This window comes from Paralichthys olivaceus, chromosome 11 (genome assembly GCF_024713975.1).
Source record: "Paralichthys olivaceus isolate ysfri-2021 chromosome 11, ASM2471397v2, whole genome shotgun sequence".
NCBI lineage: Eukaryota > Metazoa > Chordata > Actinopteri > Pleuronectiformes > Paralichthyidae > Paralichthys > Paralichthys olivaceus.
Genome location: NC_091103.1, coordinates 9,303,423 through 9,317,685, shown reverse-complemented (window position 1 = coordinate 9,317,685; position 14,263 = coordinate 9,303,423). Strand labels below are relative to the sequence as shown.

The window sequence follows — 14,263 nt, the reverse complement described above, 5'->3', positions numbered from 1 at the left end:
CTTTTTAAATCTCAAACCTAAAAACCCTGAAGTGTCCCAGGGTCCATGTTTGTTGGGACATGCAGAGCTGCACAGGAGGGAGGCATGCTGGGACTTAAAGCACCATGCTCCATTCCCCTGCTGCTCAAAAGGCATTCAAGGCTTGTCCAGAGGCCCCTGTGATGGTTTGTTGATTTGTTTAGTACAAGTAAGAAACTCTGCGCACTTGTTACCACCTGTAACAAACCACATTTACACGTTTGGTTACTGCATCGAACATTTGACACAAAAATACAGTCTCTCTTTCTGATGCAGCAAATAGAGCATTAGCATCTGATGACCAATCCATAATTGGAAGTATAGGGCTTTGTGGAGACAAAAATCTGACATTTGTCACCTACATAAGTGTGGCGTCGCTATCTGGTGGTAACAGCGCTGAGAAAAGTCAATGGAATGAGTAACAGGCAGGCAGGAGGGATATCATCATCCCACCCCTCTGAGAACCAAGAGACAGAGAGATACTCGAGGTTGCACAAGAATACAAGTCATGCTTACTCTCAGGATGTGTTGTCTTTCATGCTGAGGAGAAAAGGGAAGAGTGTACACACAGGGAATAAAAAAAAAAGAAATAAAACAACATAAAATAGGGAAAAAAGTCTAATAAAGACACTTCAATAGAAAAAAAAACTGGGGTTGGTGTTCTCAATTCTGTCAACTTTGTGGGTTAAGTTACCACAATGTTGATCAATTCAGTGTAAATAATATTTGTATATAATGTTTAATCAGTGACAACTTCTGTGAATTATGGTGTAGTGAGAAAGAGTGTTAGCACTCCATCTTGTGGTAAAATTTAGAACTGCAACACCCTGGCTTTGCTGGGTCTGCATCTCTGTATTGATAACTTTGGTTCGTGTTCCAATCTTCATTTCTTAAATCCTACTGTTGTATTTCCATTCTGCATGAGAAAGGTCCACCTGTCGCTCTTTTAAGCCTGTGCTAATCCTGCAACCCACAATAGGGATCTGGTGCTCCAGTAAACAGGGTCAAGGACGATGACCTTTTCATCCCGAGAATGGCACTCGTTACTAAAACAACTCCAGGACACTCGCAGGAGTCACCCACACAACATGAACACACACAAACACACTGTTAAACTCTATGCACCAAATCACATGTAAATAAAAACAAAGTAGGACTTACGTTGTACCAGCTTTGGCTCTTCTGTGGAGAGAGAGACAGAGAGGATGTGAAGACAGTAAATATTGTAGAAGGCTTGTGGGCTCAGACAAACACACTGAGGGTGTGAAACACTCGATTATAACAAGTACCAGCAGGTGTGAAGGTCGAGCTGGACCTCACATTCCTTCCTGCCAGACATCACAGGAAGTTATCCACACTAATTAAATACCAGGGACACGTGTCTGAGGTCAACGCAGGGTGAAATTATCTTTCAGTTCACTCACTTTTACATATTGATAATTCAAATATAGGAAACTTTCAAAATAAAAGGATTCCAGAGGCAAATCTGCTTGCTGTCGTGGCGAAAACTGAAAGCAATTTCACACCAAATGCACCATACCCTGCATTAGTGCATTATATATACTGATGACGTCATATAAAGGCTATAATTTAACCTGCATTAACTACAATGTGTCCACCAAGAATTTTGTAAAAAAACATGTTTTTTATAACATTTACAACAATTCATATTAATATCAAGTGAAATGAACTTCTTAGCAGTTTTGTGAGAGATGTGAAGATAAAATTCAATACACGACACCACATTAAGTTAATGATAATGGGTGTTGAGGTGATTCCTTCATTACTCATTTCTGTTGCAGTTGCAATCATTTCTGTTGCACCTCCATAACAGCAGGGGGCAGCAGAGATGTATCTTAGTCATGACTATGACATTACAACATTTTCCAGCCACATGAACAAACTCTGCGCTCCAACAGTCCGAGAGCAACAGTCCCAGAGGGGAAACATGCAGGTGATCATTCAGAGGGTGACAGAGGGAGGAAGGTGTTCAGTGGGAGAAGAGGGGGATAAAAAGTGATATCCAGTGTCTGATTACAGCACTACATTAAATTAAAGCACCACATTTAAAGTGTAAAGTAAAACATAATAAAACTTTCATTTTAAACTTTGCGATGTGTAACATTTGGACTTTTCCGAGCTAGATTAAGGTTTTAAGTTTTAATCACTTTCTTGTTTTGACCTGTTGGAAAATCAGTCTCACAATGGTTCTCCTACTTTTGTATTTAGTTGAATTTCTTCTTTCAAAACCCTGAAATCATTTTTCTATGCATGTGCCCCTGGGTCGTGTTGGTTTCCTGTTCCTCTGACAGGGTTTGGTTACGCAGAGTGTGCTGTGTTAGCGAGCAGCCAGCTGCAGCGGCAGGACCCGAGGCCGGGCTGTGACGATGGCCGAGCTAATGTGGGCTAATCTGATTTGAAGGTGACAGAGACACGAGAGGGGAATTACTTTGAGGCCACTGTCTAGATAAGGTGTGCATGTGTCACTGGGTTTGACTGCATGTGAGTTTGTGAGAGGTATGACGTCATTGTTTACACAGAGGGAAAGAGAGAGAGACTTTTCATTGTTATTGGAGATCAAAGAGAGGGAGAGATAGAAGTATAGAGAGATAGAGAGACCTTCAACCAAAAGCTAAGCAGAGTTTTGCCTGAGACTCTTCTGTGTCTCCGGTAAAACCAAAATAAATTTAGGTTAAATGTCACCACGTGTGTGAAATACAAATATCTCATAATGGCAAACAGACCCTAAAATATTTCCGTTAAACATAACCTCCGCCAAGGAGCCTTTGTTTGTCAGTTATTCAGCAACATTATGCAAAAACCCTGGTCCAGTGAATATTGGGGCGGAACTGAATCAGGGCGAGGAATTGTTTTTTAGTTTTTTTTCAGATATAAGTAGAGTGCTAATATTCACAAACAGGTGACATTTTGTGTGGATCTGGATGATGATCTGGATTTGATCTTTATTCAGTTACTGTACCGTAACAAAATATTCTGTCTATCAGAGAATGGATATTTTCGCTGGGTTTAATGTTAACAGCTTGCAGAACAGTTCTGTGTACATGGTATACAGTATGTGTTTGATGCAAGTACCTACAATATGGTGACTAAGTGGCCAACCAGCATTGGCGGAGGTATATGCCTTCCAAGTGCCCTTCTAGTTAAATGATTGAGCAGAAGAGAGAGCCCTCATACAGAAAATAAAAGTGCAAGTGATGGTTTTAAATCCTGTCCTGTCGTTGCAGGTGTCTGTTTTAATGTCAAGCTCATTCCATGCTGTGAATGTCAGATTTCAAAACATTTCAAAATAAACAGTTTTACACTGCTCACAAATCACTGTCCGATCAGATCAGGGGGGTGGGAGGCACTGGAAAGGACACGATGGACTGGAACTATTAGAGGGGGATCCTACTGTCGCAAAGCTACAGAGGAAGTGGAGTGCCGGAGCCGGGGTGGGTAGGTGGGGGTTTCATGGGGGCCAGCGAGGGATTGTGAATGGGTCAAATGAAAACAAGAAGAAATGCTTACTTTAATCAGGTTTAGTCTGTCATACTGAAAGAAAATTAAAGAGAAAGCAAAACGTTAACCAAAGCAGTGAGAAACATGGACATGAAGAAATAGAAAATGTAAACTGCTCTACCGAAGCTGAGTCTAGCTTGTGTGTGTGTTACACATAAATCCTGACTTGATTGTTGTGTTATCATCATATGGGCCCTTTCCGCACAGGAGGAGCGGCGCCCCCTGTTTTTTTGCTGAATGCACTCTATTATTTGGATTGCATTAGGGCTAGGGTGATCAAGCTCACGTTGCTGGGACGACCTCACGCCATCCAGGGTCACGTGACCGCTGCTGACCACAGAGGCTCACGGGGGGGGGGTGTTTGGTGGGGGTGTGGAGGCACAGACTGTGGCACAGAAACGAGGAGTGATGTAATCAATTGGGATGTGGGTCCCTGTGCGCATGAAAACAGTTTGCGGAACTGTGTAATGGAGCTCACATTTACTGTCTCCATGCGTTTCACTGTCTGTCCTATGTCTGTTTGTCTTTGTATAAATTTGACTTATATATATGGACTCCCTATATGCTCAGCAATAAATTTAACTTGTGAAAAAAAAAAAAAAAAAATCGTGAGATGAAGTCTGACGAGTAGAAAACTTGATGGATGAAGGAACAGTGAGGGCGATGGACTAAAACGTGACACCAATCCGCAGCACATTTACAGGACAGGGAGGGGAGGGGCTTGGGAGGGATTTTGGACCTGTGGTGCAAGTAAATAGCGGGACAGGACTCTCTCATGTTGCAACAGAGAGGCAGCTCAAATAACGATGTCGCCCTGCAGCTTTGGACCGGGATCCTGGCAGCATTTTTTTTCCCAAGTTTATCCCTCTGTGGCCGGGCATGTCACACAGCATGACAGATATAAAGCTCTAATTGCCAAAATGTAACAACAGGATAAGTTTGTGAAAGAAAGGGGTGGGACACAGGCCAGAAAGAAGCAGAAGACAGAAAAGAAATGTGACAATTATTTGTGCTTTTAGTTTATTGTTGTAAATTTTTTCCCGGCAATTTTGAAGCCGTTCTCCACTGGTCAAAAACCCCACTAATATCCGCTAACATCTGGCTTTTGTCTGCAATGGGAATGGACACAGTTGGCATTCACTCCCAGGTCAAAGGACTCTGGAGCAGACATGGGTTTGTATTAGCTCCAGCTCTGATCAGTTGTGATGGAAACATGACATCTGGGTGAACATGCTAATTAGGCAAGACAGAGAGGTGAGGGAGCATCTCAGTGCATTGAGCGTGACACACCGGGGGAAATAAAAACAGAGAGGCAAATGGGAAAGTAGTCTGTCACCTTTTTTGCGTGGTAATGCTAAATTATATTTTATTATATCTGTATTTTTATTCAGTTTCTTATATTTGATATATATATATATATTTGACTGACATGACATTGTGTCTATGCTAATGTTAATAGAGATATTTGAAAAAGTAATCAGGAGTTGCTACATTGCATATCACCAGAAAGGAAAAGACAGGAGAGGAACGAGGAAAGGAAGTGAGTGAGGTTCGGTGTCAGTCTCAAGGAATGTCCATCTGGTATGATTGTGGGTGCAGATGGGAGCTTGTAACAGTTGCAATGTGCCAAGGAACAAGCTGGGTTCGGAGGGGTGAAGCATTGCAAACAAGGTTTGGACATTTCCACAGAGCAGCTCACAAGACAAGAAGTGGGGCATCGGGGTGGGGTAGAAAAAGCTGGGCACAGAAATATTCGAAGAACAGAAAAAAGAGTAATGCTTACTTTGGAAAGTCGCTTGTGAGACTAGCATGCAATCAGGAGAAGAACAAAGAAAAAATCAGATAGAAAAAAATGAAACTGAAAAGAAAAAACAAACTGCAAGAAGAAACAGCTGAAAGAACCAACAGAGGAACTGAACAGTCATTATCAGATGGCACACGTTATCACATGGCATGTAGCATCAGCAGCAGAGAGAGAAGACGTGCACACTGTGGTGTGGACACAAAAAAAAGAAGAGCCAAACAAAAAAGAAAACTAACAAACAAACAGTGATTTAAAACAGCAGAGACAGATGAAGACAGAGGTGAAAGATGGTGGGAGTGTCATTTCTAACACTGGGAGCCTAAATGAATGTTGAGCATATAAAAGAGCAATATGCTCCTTCTGACAAATAACCTGGATGTGTGAGAGATTCAGCTTTAACTTCAACTGAGAAGGAAGACGATGCAATTTATGTAAACACCAAAAAACTAATTTATAATCAATACGACTCTGGAATGACCACAGATGCAACGGGCTGCTCTTTCTGTTGTTGTCCTATATACTGTATGTATATATGAAGAGTTAAGACCGAGGAGCTTTATGTGCTGTCCCTTACGCTTTCATAATATACACAGTGTATAACAACAAGAACAGTCAATGCAGTTCGTCTTCAGTCACCAGAAAACAGCCAGTAAACCTCTGCCAGTGTCAAATAGAGCTCCAGTTCGCTGTTAAAGGACAAGTTCACATTTTTTAAAGTCTGTCTTAAAACAATGATCTCATGAATGTACTGTGTGCACACTGAGTGTTTTTGCCTGATACTTAAGAGATTCCTTCTAAGGCACTGCCAATGTGCATTAGTGTAATAAGTGGCAAAATCTACATTCTGTGCAAATTCTGACGTTTATCTGAAGTTAATATTAGGATTGTGAGTGAGAAATCAACAGGATATCTTCCAAATCTTTTTATCCTCTCTTTCCTTGCTGGGCTGTGACAAATGCATAGTGACACAAAGAATGTTTTCTGGTAAAGAGAGAGTCAGTACTGTGAAGTTTGTTCCCATCACTTAAATGGGAAGGGATGTATTGATAGCCAGTTGTAACAAGAAAAACGGCAAGGGTGCTTGGAGAGAACATATCTCCGCCAACGCCCCGTCTCTTTTACCTTAAAGGAGGTAAAAAAAAAACTATCACATTACTGACAATGTAAATGATTGGATAAAAATCTAGATTAATATGAATTACACTACCAACTGTAAAATGTAAACCTTCTCTCCAGTTGTTTGCATTGTTTTAATGCTATTGTATTATAATAATAATATAATATATATGTAGAAAGCAATAAAGACTCCTGGAGCCGCCTGTTATCTGGAAAATCGAATGATCCTCCGCAAAATTATATGCAAATAGGTTCAGTAGTTTTTCTGTAATCCTGCTAATTAACAAACAAACAGTAACATTTTAGCAACAAGAACCTGCTTCATTACACATATAAGCAATTGCTTTAAGACAGATTAAAATACATGAACTTATCCTATTAACCTAAACTCCCACCATATTTTCAATGCATTTTAGGCTGGAATAATTTCTTGAATGTCGAAAAATGAATCTTAGAATCAGAAGAAAAACCATTTATATGTACATATGTGATGAACATCCTTCACTCAGGACCTGTATATGCATCTTGTGAAAACCCATCTAAACAATTGAACCATACTAACATTCAAACAAACTCCAAGAGTCTAAAACAACATTAGATTTACTGAGGGAACCAGTATTACTAGTTTAGGATGGATGTGGTGTTTTTCTTAATCAGGTGTAGAATCTCTTTGACAATAAGCAGAGGGTTAATGCTGCTGACAGTGGCTGCACTTTAATTAAAGTGTGAAACAAACCGTATTCTTGCATTGTCTGTTAAATGCCTTCATCCTACACTGCTAGTTCCGACCTTTAATTCTAGCAACTATCAACAGCGGGTCAATAAGTGAGACAGATTTGTCAACACAAGTCATTGTGTGGGATAACTCAAACTCTCCTGTGTGTAAACTGGCATTTACTTTATCTCAGGTCTGGAGACAGAATCGCACAACAGCATTTCAATACTCAACTGTCCTGTTTATCATTCACTTGTTCTTAGCAGGACGAATAAAGAGTTCAGAGAATGGGGGGAGAACATGAGATGTGAAAAATGAAAGGCTGGAATGGAAGAGGAGAAGGGTGAAATCTCTCCTGAGGGGGGAGAGTGATAGCTACACTAGTTACATGTCAGTATGTACAAATCAATAACCAATCATAACACATACGTCACTGCACAACTCTAACGTATTTGTGCAGTCACAGTGAATGGATGGCTGCACACAAGAGCTTACACATCATCTCGGGCAGGAGGACAGATAGATATATTATCTAACGCAGTACGCCAGGCTGATCTAACAGTATGACAAAAGCAGCAGCAAAACTTATTTTACAGCTGTTTTATGTATTTGACTTTAGAAGGAAAACATGACATATTCTTCCTTAAAATCAACATTTACGTAAATGTACAAGTCTCATTTTGATGCTGTCTTGCAGTATTTGCATCTAAATCCACGAAACAAGTCTAATCACACGTCATGGCTGCTGTTATGTTTCTGCTCGGATATTACTCATAGTTTCAAAGACGTGTTTTAAGCCTGATCCCCATCAGTCTATTCTTACAGTAATCCATGTCTGTGAAATCCACAATGAGGCTTCTCACAACATCCAGAGTGCCTCATGGTTGTTCTGACCCAGGAAACTCTCCTCATAAGAGACGACTCTTTTCAGCCAAAAGAAAATACCTTTGAGCTGAGAATGTTATGTGTTTCTTAGCTACATCCATACTACCATGTTTTCGTATGGAAATGCATCAACTCTGCTACAGATATATCTGGCATCCACACTACTCCGAAGTTTGGAAATGCTACTGGCCCTGTTTCAGTTTGAAAACTACGGAGCAGCGTTTCAATCAGGAAGGGCAGAAACGGAGATGTTTGCACTAACTGACTGGATCTCTTCAATCACAACGTAACCCTTGCTGATTCGTCAGGCACTGATCACATGACCCCATATCAGAAGAAAGCAACCGGCATTAGCCTCGGCCACCAGTGTAGAACACAACATGGATAATCAATTAAAAGGGTTGCTCACCCTGTTGTCTTTGCTAACAGCTGTGCAGTTCAATTCTACATTTTTATATTCACCATTGCTGCTTCTCCTTTGTAGCCTCCCTCTCTGCAACCAACAACAAAATGCTTCCTGTTCACACCAGCATGTGGATGCCCAGTGTACACCAATGGTTATGTGATAAGCATTTTCAGGTGTGTTCGTATGGACGGGGAATCAAACTAAGACAGAGCCAAAACGCTTGTGTTGACAGAGATGGTTTTAGCAAGAGAGCGAGACACAAAATAATTTTCTAACCTCTGATAGAATGCTATCACACTTGAAATTTTGAGTCTAACCTCCATTTCTACATGTCCTCACTGGTCATCAATCAGGTGCGAAGGAGCATCTCCTGGTCACTCACCTTCGAGTTCTTTCCCCCGCTTCGCGCTGACTGCAGGGAGTACGTTCTCTGGACGACCTGCTCGGGCGTGGAGGGGGACTTGTCAGAGGAGTGGTCAGAACCCTTCTCCACCATGTTCTCACCCTCCTGGGTCTGTGGTGTGGGAGAGCGTGAGCGTTTGCGTAGGACTGGTGAGCAGGCAGGTGTGCTCTTGTTTGAGTTACTGGCAGTGCTACAAGAAAAAGAGTGAGAAAGAATATGTACTCATTCATTTTAATGTTACTTCACCTTAAATCAAATATAAAGGACAACATACATCATGGAAATCGTACAATCACTCCTTGGATATATTGATGCAAGCACCATGCAATGTGACGCTGTTTACAGATCAGTCTTGACAGCAGCACAACACACGCACACGCACGCACGCACACACACACACACACACACACACACACACACACACACACACACACACACACACACACACACACACACACACACACAGTTACATCACTTGAAGATTAACAGGCTTGAAGCACCATGTGCTAACTTGGCTAATGCAGGAAACAACAACAACAACAACAACAACAACAGCAGCAGCAGCAGCAGCGAGGGAAACACATTTACACACATGACATTAGTTTCTCACTAATGCTGCACTTAAAAAAGAACAGGGACATCAATATGTTTGTTTCTGAGCCTGCAGTCAATTTGATAAAGAAATGGATCAAGCCTGGAAAAAAACAACCAACTCAGGTTGTCTTGACCCTGACATTTATAGAGCAGCTTCGTTTAGATCCCATCAAAAATTAGGCCTCACGACAATGAAAGATCTCTTTCCCCGAAATACTGAAACTGTTTCCATGCCTGCAGCAAAGCCAATGAGCCAGAGTGGAAGACATAACAAGGATTAAATGATCAGAGACAAGGTGGAAGGCATAACTCGAACTATTAAACACACAGTATGTGATTCTGTTATCTCAGATTAAGGTAACGTGTTGACTTTTACATGGGGATTTGCCACTGACAGCTCTCTAACAGGTTGTCTTAAGATGAGTTGTACTTGTACTTTGGTTGTACACTAAGTTACCCTCAGCTTGCCTTTATGATCCAGCACTAGACTCTTATACAATCTCAGGCGTCTCAGCAAGAAGACTCAAAATGACAGAGGCCAACAAAAGGCTTTGTAAGTGATCTTGGAGGCAGCGCACCCGCCAGGCTTGGTTACTTGACATGGTGTTATGAAAGCCATTACGTCAGTGCCAGCCAATGGTCGCTGTTAGTGGCCATGAATTACTGATCTACTGTTGCATTCCGGGCTTCATTGCAGCTTAGAGCAGTAAATCATAGAGAACAGCGCTGACAGCCTCTGTCCGACTGTCAGGGTCTGCAGTACCAGTAGCTGCTTGATATTAAAAGGGAAGGACCTCGCAGAGCCTTCACAGCTGTTTAATACAGGGGGCTGGATAGTGTGTGTTGTGGTATCACTGACATCACTTTATGTGATTATCAAATGGTTTGCTGTTCAGGGGATGGACATTTCGACTGTACAGTACGTTGTGTTCCCTGCAATGACACTTATGAATAGTCCATGCTGACCTGATTAGGAGTAAATTTGATCAACATTTATTATTTGAGATGATGCTATAGTGCAGAGCGATCTAAAGGTTTCCATTTGCTGTATCTTAATGGTAGGGTAATGGTAAAATGTCATTATATTGCAGCGGGTATGTCAGCTATCATTAATTAACAATGCAATTTGATTGTGAAGGTCTATTGGTGTTTGACTTTGTCTATTTGTGAGTGGTTACAATACAAGAGGACACATCCCCCTGATGTCATCTGGTGGAACCCCCTGTTTCGGTTTTTGGTCCAAATATTGCTGAACCGTTTCTCACACTGGCTCACAGTTCTCCTCGGTCACAGTAACACAATAATAAAAATGTGTTATCTCCTTCCAGGATCATTTCATCATCATATGCTGTGGGCGGCTTATTAAACATGCTGTGCTCTAGTTGAGTCCGAAGTCATCAGTTAACTCTCGGGAGCTGCTGTTGGGACTGTTCTCGTCAATCCAAAATTGAAAAAGCCCTAAAAAATGCACTCCTGCAAATAGTGTCACAGGAGGAAGACATTTTGTGCATTCAAAAGTATTTTTTAGACAGATTTATAATAACTGACACCTTATGGGCCTTGAGGAGAACAGATGTCTAGCAGACAGGTACACATAGTGAACCCTGAATTAATTGGGGAGTCCAAATTTCAAATTAAAGAAAAGAGCAGCACTAATAATTAATAAATTAGGTGGGAGAGACTCACTTTTCTTAGTATTATACTTTCTATAGATGACACCATCTAATTTGGCTTAAAGCTACATTCTGTACACATCATAACCTCATGTAAGAGTGTATGTGAAAGAACAAAGGACAGCTGGTAATGAATGAAGCATCACGCTCACTGGTAAAGCATTCTCCCTGCCTTTTTCCCCCTACCAATTATGCTGCAGTATAGCAAAAGAAATTGTTCCTTTGGCTTGTGTACCTGCACAATGTGCAACTTGTCTGGGAAAGTTGGCTACACATGTGATGTGTTAATCAAAACTTATGATCAGGTCGTTTTCAACCACCTGTCAACCATGACAGGGGAAATCATAAGGGTTGCAACCTGACAGAGGATACACATTTCTCTGTATCACATCATGGAAAATATGCAAGTTTGATGTGCTTGATGCTGATCCAACAGATGGATGTATTAAGAACAGATTTATTATTTATATATTTATGGTTTAGGCACAGATGCGGTGTACAGGAACAAACTGAAAACAGGATCTCATTCACATATCATGGTGTTTATAAAGGATGTTAATTTGCAACAGTCGTTCTTAGACGGGCTTTTGTGAAAGTAAAAGGTAAACTGAGTTCTGCAGGATTCACATCAGTAATAACATAGGTATAAAAAACTAAAATCAATAAATATGAATAATATGGATGCCAGTTTGAAGAAATGAGCAGCAATGAGACTATGAAGAGAATCTGTTCTTATTGAGTTTGCATCTGAACCTGGGACTGCTGCATCTGAACATGCTACCCAAAACCACAGTTGCTCCCTCCAAAGAATAATAATCACAATAATGTTACCATCTTTCCATCATATATGGAAACATTTAGAAATAATAATGACTAACTGCATCTTCAGCTGTTGCATATTGTAATGCAAACAATGTGCTGTACACACAGAGCTCATGCGGAGGCACAGCGAGAAATGTATGATTACTTTTGCATTCTCTTGCAATAATCTTTGAATTATCTCACAATATGTATTGAATTACTTTGCAATAGTTTTGCATTATAAAATGACATCGTTGCATAAAGTAGATGAGCAACTATTGCAAGATAATGAGAGACTTATGGCAAGGGAATGGAAAAAATTCCTCCCAAAAAGTCTTTGCTGTACATGCATACACACATAAACAAACAAAAAAACGACTTAGTTAATTTCCCCTCCCTTGCAGACAGAGAGAGAATCTCTATTCAATGAGACAGTGGTTTAATTTTCCAAAGTCATATGAAGTAATTATTTACACTAAAAAGTTAAAACATTTTGATTGCATTTGTTTTACCAGGAGCATTGCTTCTTTGGCAAACGAGGCTGGGACAAACCACTGATATCATATGCATTAGCACGACAGATATGTTGTGGTGAGCAAGATTCATCATCTTGAGGATCATCTCTCTTTTTCCACCCATGCAAAAAAACTGACAGGATATCTCTTGGTACTTGTTTTTAGCAGAAGAGGAATTCACAGACTGCCCCTCCTCTACAGAGACACGGCCGTAAACAATGAGAACACGGATCCATCATAGGCATATGAATGACTCAGCCCGATCAGCCATTCACACAGCAGTTTGCTCTTTGAACCAGCATGGTGGAGGGAGTGAGCACGCAGCTGACACGAGCAGCTGCTGCTACATGTGTAGTACATACTCAAACAATATTCTGATGCTAATGATAAAATGAAATGCACAATTTAGTCTCCAAAAATAAAAAAAGGCTTATTGGAACTACAGCAATCAAACAGCTTGAGCCAATGATGGTAGACAGAGAGCTGCATTGATCAAGTGATTCGGTCTGCATTTACCTTCAATGACTCACTATAGGGAGAGAGCACTAACAAACAATTTAACAATTAAAAAGCCATATCACTGAGAGCACCGCCCACAGGACTACGAAGCTCAAACAAAGCTCGGCTTAGACAGAATATTGCTATAGCAACAGTGAACTGACAGAGAGAGAGAGAGAGAGAGTGAGAGAGAGAGAGGTTTAAATATTCAGAATGTGTGACTAAATATACTTCACCATGGTTGTCCACTGTTAGAGATGCTGCCTGTGCAGGAAATACAGCAGGGAGGAGATGTGACAGAAAATGCATCACGGCCCACAATAGTGTGGATGTTGCACATTTAAATAATGATTTCTGAACCTCTTTATAAATGTATCCATAAATCATATTTATGGGTATTTCATAACACCTTTGTTCACTAAGTTATTCATTCTGCAGTTGTGTGTATTATTTATTTGACGTGTACACGCGTAAGGCCTCATTTATTCAAGTTGCTCCAAGAAAAGGTGGTAATAACAAATTCTATAATAAATCTTATAATAATAATGAATAAATAAGTTATAATACATTCTGCATGGCACACTATATACAGTTATTTTAGGTACAGAGGTGTGACTTCAAATAGTTTGAAAATGAGATGGATACAAACTAATAACTGAGGAGGTTCTCATTACCCAGTGCTGTAATTTAACGTAAATAAGTAACTTTGGCCGCTCTGGGTCTCTCACTCAAAACAATAACAAAAGTCCTAATCTGATGACATGAAGCAGCATGGGATCATGGGAGTAGTTGGCTTGCCAATGAAAATCTACTTGATGTAACTCAGGCATAAATCATGTTCACAGATGAGGTGTTAAAGTTTTATTTACGTTACACAGCAAACGGAAACAAATAATCATGATCTAGTACGAGTGATCAATACAAACAGTGGGAGGTAAAAAATGCTAACAGGCTAACTGGCTAGCAGTGTGTTTTTCTGTCACTATAGCGTGGAAGTTACAGCAGAGACAGGCACAACAACGTAAAGGTAAAGTAGATTTGATGCGATTTAGGCAACCAACTCAAATGTCCTGTTGAGGAATTGTTACATATTATATCTCAAGCCCAAATATAAAACATTATAAGTTTAATCACATCTTACTGTATGTGGCATTAACAACTACCAGTCTATTGAGACATAAAATCTCTAATTTTGTGCTGCACATCATGATCATTTGCATATACGAGAACGACTGGTCCCAGAGGCTTGAGCACAGAACTCATCTGCATCACAGAGCTCTACACAGACAGACAGACGACTGACTTCAAGGTGGTGA

General features: G+C 40.5%; 1 protein-coding gene across 17 annotated transcripts in view; it reads right to left on the bottom strand.

The window, feature by feature from the left end:
* The window catches only part of gramd1bb (GRAM domain containing 1Bb), a 108,009-nt gene that overhangs the window by 18,370 nt on the left and 75,376 nt on the right, over positions 1-14,263 (bottom strand). For 10 of the 17 annotated variants that reach the window (XM_069534714.1, XM_069534730.1, XM_069534715.1 and 7 more), the window contains 5 exons: positions 8,846-9,056; positions 5,321-5,341; positions 3,547-3,570; positions 1,180-1,200; positions 535-558 (listed from right to left, as the gene is read on the bottom strand). In XM_069534714.1, coding sequence (XP_069390815.1) covers positions 535-558; positions 1,180-1,200; positions 3,547-3,570; positions 5,321-5,341; positions 8,846-9,056 — 301 coding nt within the window. The remainder of the gene's footprint in view (positions 1-534; positions 559-1,179; positions 1,201-3,546; positions 3,571-5,320; positions 5,342-8,845; positions 9,057-14,263) is intronic. The other 7 variants (XM_069534718.1, XM_069534716.1, XM_069534717.1 and 4 more) reach the window with 7 other exon arrangements.